Source organism: Podarcis cretensis, assembly GCF_951804945.1.
Source record: "Podarcis cretensis genome assembly, chromosome: 9".
Lineage (NCBI taxonomy): Eukaryota > Metazoa > Chordata > Lepidosauria > Squamata > Lacertidae > Podarcis > Podarcis cretensis.
The window spans coordinates 15,349,315-15,367,229 of NC_137178.1; the positions used below are offsets into that span (position 1 = coordinate 15,349,315).

Here is a 17,915-nt window from a genome sequence, read left to right on the forward strand (position 1 = left end):
AGAGAAGCCCAGAGATTGTTTGATAACATTGAGATCAAAGGAGGAAAGGGATAAGATTTTGGGCCTACACTACGAAAAGTCACTGAACATTTTGGACAAAAGAATTGAAATTTATAAAGACATTCCTAAACAACTGTTGGATCTTAGATCTGCCTACTTGGAATTGGTCAGACTGTTTAGGAGCAACTCAATTATCTTCAGGTGGGAATTTCCTCAAGGATTATCCTTTACCTTCAGAGGGAAGAAGGTCAAAATCAGAACATTGGAAGATAGAGACAAATTTCTGATTGCACACGGAGAGGACCTTCAAAAAGGAATTGAATTACCTCCTGGGCCTGGAGCACCGGCGGTACCTGCACCTTCGGAACCGGAAGATCCAGTGAATAAGATACCACCCCCAGGAAATTAACCAGATTTATTCAGGATGTCTCTGCAACTTTTTAGTTGGAATATAAATGGCTGTAACATCCTGGAAAAAAGGAGGAAAATATTTCATATATTAAAAAAAGAACAATTGGACATTATTTGTTTACAAGAAACACACGTGACTAGGCTCCATAGAAAAGTGTTAATAAATAAAAGACTTGGCCAGAAATTTATATCTTCAGACAGAGTAAAGAAGAGAGGTGTGGTGATATATGCAAAAGAGAGCCTGTCACCTAATTTTTTATTTAAAGATGAACATGGAAGAATTTTGGCAATTGAGATACAGCATCAAGGAGAGAAGCTTTTGATATTAGGAATTTATGCACCCAATGAGGGGAAATCGGAATTTTATAAGAAGTTGCATGAGACTATGTTGGATTATCTGGACTACAACAACATCATTATGATGGGAGATATGAATGGGGTCGTATCAACTAAAATGGACAAGTCACAAAGCCAAAACGTCACAAAAGACGGCAGACTACCAAAGACTTTTTTTGAAATGACAGACAATATGGATCTGATTGACATCTGGAGAACAAAGAACCCCTTGGGAAGAGAGGGAACATTTTTCTCTGAAGCCCAGCTGACCTGGACAAGAATCGACCAAATATGGATATCTAGAGGTCTGGCAACCAAGGCCAGAAAGGTGGAAATCTGCCCAAAGACCTGCTCCGACCATAACGCAGTAAAGATGGATATGACACTATTACCAACCGGTTCCTTTAGATGGAAGATGAATGACAACTTGTTTAGAGATCAGGAGATTATTAAGAAGGTCCAAAAAGCCTTGAAGGATTACTTCGAGATAAACATGAACACTACGGTGGAAAAAAGAATTATCTGGGATGCAAGTAAGGCAATGAGGGGGTTCTTGATACAACAGAATGCTGTAAAGAAAAAGATACAAAATGAGAGAAAAGATAAGATCTTGGAGAAAATCAAAGAATTAGAGAAGAAGTTAAGATCAAACCCGAAGTCACAGCCGATTCTGAGAGAAATTAAACTTTATCAAGCTCAATATTCTAAATTGATAAATCAGGAAATAGAGTGGAAGGTTAAACTAATGAAACAAAAACTTTTGAATCGGCGAATAAATGTGGAAAACTGCTAGCTTGGCAGTTGAAGAGGAGACAAAAACTAAATACAGTTACAAATCTAGAGATTGAAGGAAGAAACATTCAGAACCCGGCAGACATTAGAAAGTGCTTCCAGAGATACTTCAAAAAATTATACACTCAAGGGCCGCAAGATGAGGTTGAGATTAAACAATTTTTGGAAAAAAATGGACTACCAAAATTGTCACAAGAAAATAGATTAATCCTGAACTGTAAAATAACACGACAAGAGATTGAACAAGCCATTCAGAACATGCAACTGGGCAAATCTCCAGGGCCAGATGGGTTGACCTCCAAGTATTATAAGACATTAAAAGACTACTTGATACAACCATTGATGGAGGTTAGCAATGAAATTATGGAGGGGAAGAGGGCGCCGGAATCGTGGAAGGAAGCCTTTATCACATTGATACCAAAATCGGAAGCTGAAAAGACACAACTTAAGAACTATCGTCCCATCTCTCTTTTAAATGTGGATTACAAAATATTTGCAGACATTTTGGCAAGTAGACTCAAAAAAGTTCTAAATGAAGTAATCCACAAGGACCAGGCAGGCTTTCTCCCAGGTAGACATTTGTTCGCCAATACAAGGAACATTATTGACATTTTGGAACTTCTGCAAACAGATATAAATACAAAAGCAGTATTAATTTTTATAGATGCAGAGAAGGCCTTTGATAATATTTCCTGGAAATTTATGAAGGGAAATTTAAAAGAAATGGGAGTGGGACGGGGTTTTGAGAATGGGATTGATGCAATATATTCAGAACAAAAGGCCAAATTGATAGTTAACAATGTGGTTACAGAAGAGTTTAAAATTGAAAAAGGAACACGACAAGGCTGCCCCATTTCCCCTTTGCTTTTTATTTCGGTCCTGGAGGTGCTCTTGAATATGATTAGAGAGGACCGGTTGGTGGAAGGAATTCAGGTCGGAGCGAAACAATATAAACTTAAAGCTTTTGCAGATGACCTAGTTTTGACCCTGCAGGAGCCAGAATCTAGTACGAAAAGAGTATTACAATTGATTCAAGACTTTGGTCGGGTGGCGGGTTTTAAATTAAACAAACAGAAAACTAAGGTGTTGGAAAAAAATTTGACAGATACAGAGTCAGAACGGTTTCAGAGAGAGACAGAATTAAAAGTGGTTAAAAAAGTAAAGTACCTAGGGGTAAACATAACAGCAAAAAATCTGAGTCTATTTAAGGATAACTATGAAAAATGTTGGTCAGAAATTAAGAGAGACTTAGATAGTTGGACAAAATTGAAACTTTCCTTGTTAGGCCGAATTGCTGCTATCAAGATGAATGTATTGCCAAAAATGTTGTTTTTGTTCCAAACACTGCAGATTGTGGACAAGACGGAGTGCTTCCGGAAGTGGCAGAGAGACATCTCTAAGTTCGTCTGGCAGGGCAAAAAGCCCAGAATTAAGTTTAAGATATTAACGGATGTGAAAGAAAGAGGGGGCTTTGCCCTGCCAGACATAAAGTTGTATTATGAAGCCGCAGCTTTCTGCTGGCTAAAAGATTGGCTACTTTTCGAAGACACTGACGTATTGGACTTGGAAGGTTTCAATAACGCTTTTGGTTGGCATGCATACTTATGGTATGACAAGGTTAAGATCAATAAGGCCTTTAAGAACCATATTGTCAGAAAAGCAGTGTTTAATGTCTGGACAAAATATAAAGACTTATTGGAAAACAAAACTCCAAGGTGGCTTTCACCTCTGGAAGCTAAGGCCCGAAAAAGACCCAATATGGAGGCCAAATGGCCAAAATATTGGGAAATACTAGAAAAAGATGGAGATTAATTGGAAATTGCAGAGTTTGGAGAAATTAAAGGATAAAGTGCGAGACTGGTTACACTACGCTCAGATTAAAGAAGTTTTTAAAAATGACAAAAAGTTAGGTTTCCAGGTGGAGAAATCGAAATTGGAAACAGAACTGTTAGAACCTAAGACTAAGGTACTTTCAAGAATGTATAACTTGCTGTTAAAATGGAACACACAAGACGAAACGGTTAAATCGGCTATGATAAAGTGGGCACAGGATATTGGGTATAATATCATGTTTGATGACTGGGAAAGGTTGTGGACCACTGGGTTGAACTTCACTGCTTGTAACGCTTTGAAGGAAAATGTAATGAAAATGATATATAGATGGTACATGACCCCAGTTAAACTTGCCAAAATATACCACCTGTCTGATAATAAACGTTGGAAATGTAAAGAAAATGAAGGAACATTCTTTCACCTCTGGTGGAGGTGCCCTAAAGTGAAGGCTTTCTGGGAAATGATATATAATGAGTTGAAAAAGGTATTTAAGTATACCTTCCTTAAGAAACCAGAGGCCTTTCTTCTGGGTATTGTCGGCCAGAGGGTGATAAAGAAGGACAGAACTTTTTTCTTGTATGCAACAACGGCAGCAAGGATACTCATCACTAAATATTGGAAAACCCAAGATCTACCCACACTGGAAGAATGGCAGATGCAACTGATAGACTATATGGAACTGGCTGAGATGACCGGCAGAATCCGAGACCTGGGAGAGGAGAGGGTTGAAGAAGATTGGAAGAAATTCAAGATTTACCTACAAAAATATTGTAATTTGGTTGAATGTTAATAAGGATGCTAGATCACAAACAATTGAGCACCACTAAAATAGTTGGAATTAGGATGATAAGTGAGATTGAGGAAAATATAAATTTTTTGGAGAATTATTAATTATATTTAAACGAGCGGGACATAAGAATGCAAACAAGTTGATAAATTGCTGGCAAAAATTGATAATGATGTAAGTGGGAGTGGGAGACGTGAGGGAGTCCAAAGAAGTTATGAAACTATGTTATGAAATATGTTACATTGTTTACTAATTTTGCATTGGTATTTAAAAATCTCAATAAAATATTATTTTAAAAAAAAAAACAGAAGAGGAGTGGCATGCCAGCCATATGCTGTGCTTTAAAAACAAAGCAAAAAAACACCATCCACAATTTATTCAGCACATTATATCCCAGGCTTCCACAGCATTTCTCAGGCTGGGGTATATGACAGGTCTTTTGATTGAGCTGAGTGTTGGTGACTGGCCCAGGACTTAAATAAGGATATATTGTGCTCCTAGCACCAGATCTGGGCTAGTTCAAGCATACTGCTATTTCTTAGAAAAAAACATTTTTTTATTTAGAAAAACTTTTCCCCTCCTGGTTGTCTGGAAATATCCTCGGAGACCAATGGGTGATGATGACAGATATAGGGAATGCATATCAAGCACACCTGGGAACTGGGGAGACTGTAATTTTGGCAAAGAGATTAATAAAACACAAGACAAGCAGAACACATGGTCACCAGAGGGCTGGGGCAGAATCTCGCTTCCATCACATTGAAATGCAATGGTTTTATATAGCCCTCAGCTGGAGGTATTCATTTGTCACTGTTCCTCGCTGAGCGCTGCGCTCCGAGTCGTGCACACAGGTCAGTGGGGAAGTTGCTCCTTCAACAGCAAAAAGATCATTTCCCTTTGTGGAAAACAGCAAGCCATATTATGCTCATCAATACTGTTCAAGGGGTAGATTCCAAACCCTTTGATGTTGCACAGATAACATGGACTTCAAAGATACAAGTCATTTCAGAACCATCATTTCTAGCTGAACTCTTGCGACCCGTTGGTTGGGCACAAAATGGTTAGGTGCTTTCATTTCATTTCATATACTTCTGCACCGTTCTTCAACCCTGAAGAGAAGATTTGTTTGGCTCACATAGGCCCTTGTCCTACTGGCACATACAGGAGTTCATCCTGAGTCAGCCATCCTTTGATATAACTCTGCTGTTCTTTGGCCTAATGTGTGCAGAGTAAGCCACATAGAGCAGTCACTGGAACAATTCCCGTGCTTATATAGCAGCCATCATTGTATATAATTACCAAAGATCCCACATTGGAAGGGACCCCAGAGGTCATCCAGTCCAAAGCCCTGAAATGCAGGAATCACAACTAAAGCATCCCTGACAGATGGTCGTTCAGCCTCTGTTTAAAAACCTTGAAGAAGAATCCACCACTTTCTGCGGTAGCCCATTCCACTGGTGCACAGCTCTTGCCACAAGAAATTTTTCCTAATATCTAGTTGCAATCTCCTTTCTTGTCATTTGGATCCATTGGTTCAGGTCTGGAGCAGCGGAAAACAAGATTGCTCCATCTTCCATGTGACAGCCCTTCAGATATTTGAAGGTGGGACGCAGGTGGCGCTGTGGGTAAAACCTCAGCGCTTAGGACTTGCCGATTGTATGGTCGGCGGTTCGAATCCCCGCGGCGGGGTGCGCTCCCGTCGTTCGGTCCCAGCGCCTGCCAACCTAGCAGTTTGAAAGCACCCCTGGGTGCGAGTAGATAAATAGGGACCGCTTACCAGCAGGAAGGTAAACGGCGTTCCGTGTGCTGCGCTGGCTCGCCAGATGCAGCTTGTCACGCTGGCCACGTGACCCGGAAGTGTCTGCGGACAGCGCTGGCTCCCGGCCTCTAGAGTGAGATGAGCGCACAACCCTAGAGTCTGGCAAGGCTGGCCCGTACGGGCAGGGGTACCTTTACCTTTACTTTAGCCTGTCACCTCTCAAGTCTTTTCCAAGCTCAACATACCCAACTCCCTCAATTGTTCCTCCACTTGGTTTTCAGACCCTTGATCATCTTGGTTCCACTCCTGTACACATATTCCGTCTTGTCAATCTCCTTCTTAAACTGTGGTGCCCAGAACTGGACACAGTACTCCAGGTGTGGTCTGGCCAGCGCAGAATAGAGTGGTACTATAGTGCCTGGCATGCTCTGGTCCATGGGGACACAAAGAGTTGGACACGACTAAACGATTAAACAACAACAACCAATAGTGCTATTACTTCCCTTGATCTGGCCACTGTACTTCTGTGGATGCAACCAAGAATACCATTAGCAAAAAAAAAAAAAAAAAAAAAAAAAAATTGCTGCTGCATCACACTGTTGACTCACATTAAGCTTGTGGTCTACTAAGACCCTAAGATCCTAATCTATTGTTGGGTTCATTATAAAATGTGTTCCCCTTTCCAAAAGCACGGTGAACCAGGATACTAGCTAGCCCATTTTGAATGAACGATTTACCACAACAGGTATACTAACAGGTGCATCCAACTAATTCTCAATCAAAATACCCCCACTGAAATTAATAGGTCTGTGTTGGCCATTAGTATGGTTGCCATACATCCAGAATTTCCTGGACATATCCAGAATACTGCTGTCTCTAGCAGCGTCCTGGCGGAAATCCGATGAAATCTGGACATATGGCAGCTCAGCAACTTTTCTGTCCAGATTTTCACTGTTTGAAATACCGCAGTCCTAGCTGCTTACAACACTTCCATTGCAGGTGAATGTTTCAGAAAAAGACCCCCTGCTAGTGATTGGGTCAGGCCTTGGGCAAGAACAAGCCGCACTTCCTCTTGGCAGCCCATTGCATATCAAGGAAGGAAGGAAGTGATGGGGGCAGAAAGAGAGACAAAAGGGCATTGAAAAGTCCCTCACCAGCATAAAAACCAGGGCAGTCTCGGATACAAGTGTTAGAATTCCTGCTCCATGATTGCAGTCATGGGATTTTTGTCTATCACATGATGTATGTTTTGACTCCACAAAGTGACGGAGACAGGATGTTTGTGTTACTGTGTTCCGTGAAGTGGGACTATTGTCCTTTGTTCTCTCTCTTTGCTGTCTGATGCTAGAGAGAGAGGGGGAGCCATGTTGCAGTGCTCCGTGTGTGTTTATATGTAAATACAGTAGATTAGCCAAAATGCTGAGTTGCTGAGGTCTGTCATGTGAACTGCACAGACTCTGTGGATCCCTAAGTGTGCCGTTGTCTGTTGGCATCGGTCGCTGTGATGTTCGGGCAGAAGAAAGCTTTTGAGGTTCCCGATCGACCAGGAGGGAGAGAACATGCCAGTCGGGCATGTGTCTCTGCCAGGATCCTACTCGAGTGTAGGCTGAGCTCCTGACAACAAGATCCAGAAGAAATCCCAGATTCATGCAACACAGAGCCTGCATGTGATCCATGCCAGTTCCTGAGGCATCATGACCACAGTATTGCCAACCTCCTGGACAAATCATGTGGAAGATCCCACACACATGAACCAGCTTTAGATTCCCTTCCTTTTGGAACTACCTTGCTTTATTGCATCTTCAATTCCCACCTGAAGTCAGAGCCTTTGCTTTCTTGAAGCGCTGACAATAATACCACGGACACATTTCAGTCTTCACACGTGTTTGGCTGTGACTGTAAATGTTACATATGTGTTCGTGGTGACCTGCTGTGCTTCCATGTTTCTTGTTTATGGAGTGGAGGAAGAGACAACCCCAGGCTGTGTAATCAGCCTGACAGCTGATCTGTCTGCCATTGCCACAAAGCAAAAAATGTTGTTGACGCAGCAACTGCTGGAAAGGAAGTCGATGACAATGAGGGGCTGGAATGAAAAGAGCCCTGGATCTGGGCTGCCTAATTGCAAAGGAAAGGATTTGTGACTGTTTGCAGTATTTAAAGCCTTTGTATTATATTCCTAGGGGCAGCTTAGAGACCAGTAGTGGTGGCTATTCTGCTGGACAATCAAATGAACAATTAACTCATCTCTGTCTCGCTCTTGTCTGTACATGGCTATGCCAGCATACCTTATTTAAAGGGAGAGAAGAGAATGGGAAGTGGGGAAGAGTTAATACAGAGGGGCCAGGAATTTAGAAAATCCTCAGGGTATGTACTCTCTAATTAAATTCTGTGCTAATCACTCCAAATAGCAGGCTTGCTGCTTGCCATAGTTACAGGGAGGGATTTAGATATGGCTGCCTTTGACAGGCAAACAAAATTGTGATACAGACGTCCTGAAGGTTTTTGAGAGTGGGGTCGTCTCTTTCGCAGAAGCATTTTTTACCTGTCACAGCAGGATTCCACACTACTGAGTGGTGGTTTGTTTTCTTACGTTGGGGTCCAGTTGGGCTGCAATGGGGTTTACATGACCAGCTGACCTGGGATAAGGGCTAGCTGCTGTTAGAAAGAAACAAAACAACGAATACTTCAGAAAACAGAGAAGAAAGCAATCCCAGTTTACAAAACAGTAATACCAGTGGCAGCCTTGTGGAAAGATTAGCAAACTGGGAGTTGCTTCCTTTTGCCATGTGATTCATATAAAAACTCAACGTTGACTTAACTAGGACATGGGGCACAGTGAAGCAGCCATCCCAGGCAATTGACTTGGGGCGTCCAGCAATTTGTTAGTTGCTTAATATATAATTGAGAGCCAGTTTGGTAATGTAGTTAAATGTTGGGACTATGGCCTAGCAGATCAGGGATCAGTCCCCTCTTAACCATGAAGCTCACTGGGGCCATCACTGCCTCTCAGCCTAATTTACTTCATGGGTTTGTCGTGGAGATTAAATGAGGAGAACCATGTATGTCACCTTGAGTTCTTTGGAGAAAAATATGGGATACAGGTGAAATAAAGAAAGAATACGTATTTTTTACTGCCAGAGAATGGGAGAAATGGTTGTCGGATATTCCGGTGTGGAAATAACTTGGATGCCATATATATATGTGTGTGATTTATTTGGTTTTTCAAATTAACGTTTTACACTCACATATCTAACATACATCATAAAATCAAGATTCCAAAGAATTTCTGGACTTCCCTCCTTCCCTTTGTGGGTCCTATTGTTAGTAATTTCCTCCTACATCTTTTATAATAACCCAAATCTTTTACATCTCCATTATATCCAAAATTCACCATTAAACTACAAGTGTTATTCCAATCCTACTAACAATTTTAACTGTCTACAGTGATTTTTAAGAATTTTTTTAAGTTTTCACATTCCTTATTAAAGTTCTGGTCATCCTGATTTCTGATTCTTCCGGTCATTTTGCCATTTCGGCATAATCCCTCAATTTAATCTGCCATTAATCTCTGGTTGGTATTTTATCTTCTTTCCATTTCTAGGCCAATAACAACTGCACAGCCGTGGTCACATACATAAATAATACTTTCTGCTCCATTGGGAGTTTGGCACCTAGATTTTCTTTTTTAAAAAGGCCTCGGGGGGGGGGGTTTAGAAAAAGTTATTTCAAACGCTTTTTTCAATTCATTATATATCATTTTCCAAAATTCTTTTACTAAGTAAAAGGCAGCAGTAGTGGTAACTTGGCTGTCTTTTGGTATAGTGCCTCTTGGCTTGGGGCAGAACTCCTTCACCCGATTCTCCTCAGGCAGAAAGCACCTCTAGTCTTCTAACTTTAAGCTCCCATGGATGTTCCCAAGATCTATAATAATAATAATAATTTATTATTGATACCCCACCCATCTGGCTGGGTTTCCCCAGCCACTCTGGGTGGCTTTCAACAAAGATTAAAAATAGATTAAAATGCCACACATTAAAAACTTCCCTGAACAGGCCTGCCTTCAGATGTCTTCTAAATGTCAGGTAGTTGTTTATCTCTTTGACATCTGATGGGAGAGCGTTCCACAGGGCGGGTGCCACTACCGAGAAGTCCCTCTGCCCGGTTCCCTGTAGCTTTGCTTCTCGTAATGAGGCAACCGCCAGAAGGCCCTTGGCGCTGGACCTCAGCGTTAGGAGTGAGAGAAAATGAGTCTGTATAACTTTCCCCACACAACCCATGATTTTATACGCATTTAATAGTCTTATTTACCACACAACAACACTGCCTCTAGAGGCAAAATGATTTTATATTCCCAAAAATGTCAAGTACAAAATCAATTACTGGGGTGCCCACTGTCTGTCTCCCTGCAGTGTGAGCAGAAACTGAGTTACAGTGGTGCCTCGCAAGACGAAAAGAATCCTTTCCGCGAGTCTCTTCGTCTAGCGGTTTTTTCATCTTGCGAAGCAAGCCCATTGACGGCTTAGCGGATTAGCGCTATTATCGGTTTAGCGGCTTTTAGCGGCTTTTAGCAGCTTATCGGCTTAGCGGATAAGCAGATAAGCGGCGTAGCGGCTTAGAAAAAGGGGGGGACAGGGGGAAAAAACCACAGGAACTCGCAAGACATTTTCGTCTTGCAAAGCAAGCCCATAGGAAATTCGTTTTGCGAAGCACCTCCAAAACGGAAAACTCTTTTGTCTAGCGAGTTTTCCGTCTTGCGAGGCATTCATCTTGCGGGGCATCACTGTACTCTCTGTTGCTCCCTCACCCAAAAACTTTTCCTGATTTTTTCATGAGCAGCTGGTGGAGGAAAAATGAAAAACTGGAACTGCCAACTTCCCTTAAGTTTATTTAAATGGGAGAAAGCAGAGCATGGTGAAAATGGTGTGTTTGGGAACTGGCGAAGCTGACGGGAAAAATCCAAAACCAGCATGATCAAGTATTCCAAAAGGACCGGAGAAAATTTATACAATATTTGAAAGAATATTATAAGCAATTAACATCACTAGTAGGGTTGTCTGAAGACTTGCAACGAGGAAATTTCTCCCTTTTCTTATTTATTTAAATTTTGAGGTATTTTGTAATGAGTGTAATCAGAACTGGAAAACATATAAAATGCGATGATATTAAGGTTAATTTTGAAAGCCGTGAGATAGGAGGGAATGAAGTCGACAGGCTCTAGAGAGCCAGAGAGGTAAAGTGGATAATAATGATGTGATTATATATTGTTAAATGGAAAACTAATAAAAATTATAATTTTTTATAAATTATTAAAGAAAAAAAGAAAATGGTGTGGGTTGTGGGAAGAGAAAGTGAGACTTAGTCAAGGTTTGTTTCCCTCAGGCTTCACCAAGAATTAGGACAGGGGTGCCAAATGAACAGGAATGTGCCAAATTTGAAAGGGGTTCCTTTTTCACTGTTTCCTCTTAAAGAGCATGGCACAGAGTTCCTTCCAAAAGAGCAATGTTCTCCTAAGGCAAAGGTGCTGCAAAATTAGGATCCATTTCTCCTCCTTTACCAAAGTACTTGCCAAGAGAGATAGAGGGATTCTCTGTGGGGAGGGGACCACAGTTTGCACTACTTCCTTTAGAGTGATTGCAACTTCTTCATGACTTCCTCCCAATTTCCCTTGCAAAGAGAATTGGAGCATCATACTCTGCGTTGTGGTTCAGATCATCTCTTTCAAAGTGGTTCTCGCTGCATTTGAATGGAAGCAATGTGCAATGCAACCGCATGTTGCCTGAACAGATGAGGACAAGTGTGTTCAATATCGAGGAACTTGTCATGTTGGAAGGGGAAGATTTTTGCTTCTGTTTGTATGTGTGGGAATGTTCAGGGATGTAGGAGAGGATATACTGTTTGATTATATCCTTTCCAACTTGTGCTAACAAGTTCTACAATTTAGCAGAATAACATCCCCTTTTTAAAACTTGTGCGGCGGATGCGTTTGCTCAGGCTCGCTAAAGCCTCTAAAATAAGTTTCGTTGGTAATTCCCCATTAAAAGGTAAAGGGTAAAGGGACCCCTGACCATTAGGTCCAGTCGTAGCCGACTCTGAGGTTGCGGCGTTCATATTGCTTTATTGGCCGAGGGAGCCGGCATACAGTTTCTGGGTCATGTGGCCAGCATGACTAAGCCGCTTCTGGCGAACCAGAGCAGCGCACAGAAATACCGTTTACCTTCCTGCCGGAGTGGTACCTATTTATCTACTTGCACTTTGACATGCTTTCGAACTGCTAGGTTGGCAGGAGCAGGGACCGAGCAATGGGAGCTCACCCCATCATAGGGATTCAAACTGCCGACCTTCTGATCGGCAAGCCCTAGACTCTGTGGTTTAAACCACAGCACTACCTGCATCCCAATTCTCCATTTAGTCCCTCATAAAAAGATAGACACGACACAGTCTTCTATAAAAGTATATTAAAAAGAGTTTACTCACACATTCTGTTCACAATTGGATCCCAGAAGGCAGACTTAAGTTACAAAAGTAACATACCTGGAATCTATCCCATAAAGAGACAGTTCCTTTGTCATCTCTTGGCTGGAAGCCAAGAGAGCATCTTTGGCTAAGCAGGTGTTCCTTCTTCGACGAATGTAGTCAGAGAGAGAGAGATGGCTGACCAGTCCTGCTCTTTTGTTACCTGGGCAGGTGAGGTCACACCCACCTCTAATCACATGCAGAGGAAGTCTGTCCCAGCCTAGGAGGAAACAAGAAGTTCCGATTGGCTGGTCCAGACATCCCCTTTTTTATGTTCACTCTAGGGATGTACTTGACTGCTCTGTGTCTCACATCCCACAGTATGCTCCCCAAAACACTGTCAGAATGGATGGGGGGGATTTTTTCAGGGGGAAAGTAGTCTCCAATTTCTGTGCTGCCCTGAAAGCCTCTGTGCTCCTAGTAATCAGAGATTAGCAGGAAGGCTCCCCAGTTCAGATATGTGATATTTGAAACGCCAGATATTTGAAAACCTGGCATCTCTCTCATTTTAGAAATTATGCTCTGGTGCAGGAGCAGCTCACATCTCATTAGGCAGGCTCACCATCCACCTCTAGAATAGTTATTAAGGCCAATACCGCAATAATACTCTGCAACGAATAGCAGCTGCTTTGGCCTGAGGAAGTATTCTGTATAAATCTTATTTTACAACATCACCACCTAGTGGTAATATATAGATATACAGAGCAATTTCCAAAGCCTTCCACCTGTCGAGCTCATTAAAAATATTGCAGCCTGCAGAGTGCAGGGTACACGGGTTTAGTTTGAGCTACAAACAACGGCAAAGAAATATGCATGGTTTTGAAATAAATGGATAGAGATAATTTTTCTCACTCTTTTATAATGTGGTAAAACTTGGGGCTTATCTTATCGAGTCAATTAGGAGTAGCTTCCAGACAGACCTAAGACAAAAAAGAGTAAGCATTCATTTTGTGCACAGAAATTAAGTGACTTACAGAAATTGCTGCCTTAGGATGTGGCAATGGTGGCTGCTTTAGCTGGGTTTAGACCAGTTCTTAGAGGAGAATAACTCTGTCAAGAGTAGGAATTCTTGATGAATTCACTTTCTTTGAACTGCAATGAGAAGTGACCTAAGCCACACCTCTCGGACAGATGTGCAGATTGCAGCATACAAATCCTTCAGATGACAAACGTCTCAAAATTAACAGTCCTTTTGCGTATTTCAGGATGAAACACATTTAGAAATGTGTGCGTTGGAATAGAATATGTACCTAAACAAATTTTGGGTGTGATAATATATATAATAAGTGACGCGGGTGGCGCTGTGGGTTAAACCACAGAGCCTAGGACTTGCTGATCAGAAGGTCGGCGGTTCGAATCCCCACGACGGGGTGAGCTCCCGTTGCTCGATCCCTGCTCCTGCCAACCTAGCAGTTCGGAAGCACATCAAAGTGCAAGTAGATAAATAGGTACCACTCCGGCAGGAAGGTAAACAGCATTTCTGTGCGCTGCTCTGGTTTGCCAGAAGCAGCTTAGTCATGCTGGCCACATGACCCGGAAGCTGTACATCGGCTCCCTTGGCCAATAAAGCAAGATGAGCGCCGCAACCCCAGAGTCAGCCACAACTGGACCTAATGGTCAGGGGTCCCCTTTACCCTTTATATAATAAAATATGTATTTAGATCTGCACGAAAACTGCAATAGCTTTCTAGGTGCCTTGCGCTACATTTCCAGCAGTAATCTCATCCCTTCCCTCCCGACAGAAACACAGATGTACACACAGTGGCATCGCTTTTGAAGCTGTACCTCAGAGAACTCCCAGAGCCAGTCATTCCATATGCCAAATATGAAGACTTTCTTGCCTGCGCCAAACTACTCAGCAAGGAAGAGGAAGCGGTGAGTTTGCGGCCTTGATTCCAGTGTGTGAAATCATCAGGCGCCTGGCAGTCTTATTGAGGGATTTTGAGTGAAGTGATTTAACTCCTGTTTGGTCGCCTTCGTTTTATGTTGGCTGTTTCCATGATATACCTTAGAAACTTGGGAAGCTGCCTGGAATGAAGATGTTGGAGATACACTTCAGAGGTCCAGACTATGGAGAGCCCGGGAAAAAATAATTAATAATTAATAATTTGGACTGTAATTTGGTCTTTTTTAATTTTAGTTTATTGTTTAATGATATGGATATGTTAATTGGCTGTTTTATTGGAAAATCAATAAAAATGATTTTTTTAAAAAAGAAACTTGGGAAGCTGCCTTATACCGGCTCAGACTATTTGTCCGTGTAGCTCAGTATTGTCTCCTGACAGTGCCTCTCCAAGGTCTCAGGCAGAGCTCTTTCTGGCTCCTTTTTTCATTGGAGATGCTAGAGATTCAACTTGGGACCTCATTCTTGCTCTACCACTGAGCTCTGGCCCTTCCCCATACACCTAAGAATAGGACAAAGGCCACATCCATGCTGTCCATTTAAAACACTATGATACCACTTTAAACACTCATGGCTTCTCCCAGAGAATCCTGGGAGCTGTAGTTTCTGCTAAGGGTTTTGCTGAGAGTTGTAAGGAGATCCATACTCCACTCTCACAGCTACAGAAGAACCAGACGTGCTTAGAAGCGGCTCCATCATGGGCCTTCTAACCATCTCCTGGAACCAAACATGTTAAGCCAACCATCGCTTTCCTTTCGCAATCGGAAATGGGTGTTTGTAGGTGGCAGCTGTGAATTGTCTCAACACATGTGAGCAGCTGCAATCACCCCTCACAATCTGTATGGATAGTTTTTAAAGGAAAGTGGGGAGTATTACATTTCGGTCCCTTTCTTTGGGGTTTCTAATGCCGCAGATCTCATCTTCACACAGGGGCTGAACGAACTGGTGAAGCAAGTGAAGAGTTTGCCACCTGTCAACTTCAACCTGCTGAAGTATATTTGCAGGTAAATATCCCGACAAGAATCTCAAAGCACTGATTGCCTTAGCACTCCCAAAGACATCATTAGATAGAACAGTTGCCTGTGAACAGCTCTTTAAGGAGTAACAACAGAACAGTTAAATTTTAACTACTTCTACTACATCTTCTTCTTGTTGTTGCTGTTATCATTATTGATTTATTACCTGGACTTTGCTGTAAGGTCCCAGGGCAAACGTTTAAAGCAGCTTAAAGTAAATTAGAATTACGAGAGTGGGCCCTAAAATATCTCTCTCTCAAAGGTCAGAGTAAAGAAGCATGTCTGTGAAAGCTGTATAATGAAGACACCAAATTCACCTCTGTGAGGAAAGAATATACTACTACCAATAATAATAATAATTTATATGCCACCCATCTGATTGGTTACCTCAGCTACTCTGGGTGGCTTCCAACAAATTAAAACACAGTAAGACATCAAACATTAAAATCTTCTCTAAACAGGGCTGCCTTCAGATATCTTCTAAAAGTCAGATAGTTGTTTATTTCCTTTACATCTGATGGGAGGGCATTCCACAGGGCGGGCGCCACTACCAAGTAGGCCCTCTGCCTTGGCTTCTCACAGTGAGGGAACTGTCAGAAGGCCCTCAGAGTTGGACCTCAGTGTCCTGGCTGAACGATGAGGGTGGAGACGCTCCTTCAGATACGCAGGGCCAAAGCCATTTAGAGCTTTCAAGATTAGCACCAGCACTTTGAATTATGCTTAGAAATGTACTGGGAGCCAATGTAGGTCTTTCAGGACTGGTGTTATTATATGCCCCCAGCGACCGCTCCCAGTAACCAGTCTGGTAGCTCCACTCAAAACAAGACACTCCCTATCTGCAGACTTACATTCAAATAAAAAAACAAAAATACAACACACAAAGGAAAAGAGACGGGGGGGGGGATTATATCAGGGTTAGGGTGGCTGAGAGAGCATGTCTCCTTTGCACATTAATGCATAATTGCTAATTGCATGAATAGCATCTCACCTGGTTCAGCCCTGTCATTTATAGTTGACTGAATCCTGATTCTGGACCCCCCTCCCCTCCCCTCCCCCATGCTTTTTTGGATGCATTAACAGATTCCTTGATGAAGTTCAGTCCTATTCCGGAGTCAACAAAATGAGTGTGCAAAACCTGGCTACTGTGTTTGGTCCCAACATCCTTCGTCCCAAAGTGGAGGATCCCTTAACCATCATGGAAGGTGAGTGAGAAAGCAAAACCTGCCACGAAGGTTCAGTTAGCTGGTCTGAGGATCCTGGCAAGAACATTGATGCAACAGTAGGGTTTAATTTAATATAGTAAAAACACTTTGTGGAACTTGAAAACAACCAAATAGCAGCATGTGCAGGTGTGCAAAATACAAGAGGGCCAGATCTGATGTAACAGGCTGTATTTACGCAAGACTTGGAGGGGACAAGGGTGGCGCTGTGGTCTAAACCACAGAGCCTAGGGCTTGCTGATCAGAAGGTTGGTGGTTCAAATCCCCCCATTGCTCAGTCCCTGCTCCTGCCAACCTAGCAGTTCGAAAGCACGTCAAAGTGCAAGTAGATAAATAGGTGCTGCTCTGGCGGGAAGGTAAACGGCATTTCTGTGCGCTGCTCTGGTTCTCCAGAAGCAGCTTAGTCATGCTGGCCACATGACCCGGAAGCTGTACACCGGCTCCCTCAGCCAATAAAGCGAGATGAGCGCTGCAACCCCAGAGTCATCCACGACTGGACCTAAAGGTCAGGGGTACCTTTACCTTTACCTAGTTGCTTGGAGCAGAAACGTGGCATCTATATTGGAAGTGAGGCATCTAATCATAAGCCTGCATTTTTATTAAAGCTTATATGTTTAATCAGGGCCTGTATCTTAAAAGACCAGTCTTAGAAGACCAGTTGCTTAAAAACCTTGGCAAGATATTTTTACTCCTAAACAAGGGGCCCCCCTGATTTATAGCAGAAAACAATTCTCAAAGTCGTAAAAAGGGAATTACAGGCTGACAGCCAAGGTTACACTGACCCTACAAATTAAGGGTGGATAAATAGTAAAATGAGCCATATCTTCTTCCTAAGGTTAAGAAGGTCAAGAGCAGTGGAAAAGACAACTGACTTGGCTGGAGAAAATAGGTTTTCTTTCTTTCTATTTTTGAGGCTGAGAAACAAGAGAAGAAGAGCTGGCAGAAAGGGAGCATAAAGCTGTTTCTTTCTTAAACTAAGATCCTTTTAAGATTTCTTTTCCTTTTAAAAGGTTATTTATGTATTAAATATATTAGTTTAAATATAATTATGCAAAGGATTTAAGAAATGCTAGATTCTTATTTCATATAGTTGGAAGAGATCACAGGGGCCATCAGGCACCAGCCCCCCCTTGCCAGACAGAAGACGCCAATCGAGCGCTCTTGATATATGGTTGTCAGGCCTTTTGTTTAGAAACCTTCAAATGAAGGAGATCTCTCAATGTTGATGTGAACTCAATCCTTGACATGCATAAGATAAAAATTCAAGATTAATTATCTGTTTTGGAAGGCAATAGGGCAAGGAGGGCAAGAGGTGAACTGGTAATTAAGATTCCTTGTTGAGACA

The 17,915-nt window shown here is 42.2% G+C and overlaps 1 protein-coding gene across 7 annotated transcripts in view; it reads left to right on the plus strand.

The window, feature by feature from the left end:
* ARHGAP24 (Rho GTPase activating protein 24) overlaps positions 1-17,915 on the plus strand; it is a 415,806-nt gene that overhangs the window by 387,430 nt on the left and 10,461 nt on the right. For all 7 annotated transcript variants that reach the window (XM_079990832.1, XM_079990834.1, XM_079990831.1 and 4 more), the window contains 3 exons: positions 14,174-14,306; positions 15,265-15,338; positions 16,431-16,552. In XM_079990832.1, the coding sequence (XP_079846958.1) occupies positions 14,174-14,306; positions 15,265-15,338; positions 16,431-16,552 (329 nt within the window). The remainder of the gene's footprint in view (positions 1-14,173; positions 14,307-15,264; positions 15,339-16,430; positions 16,553-17,915) is intronic.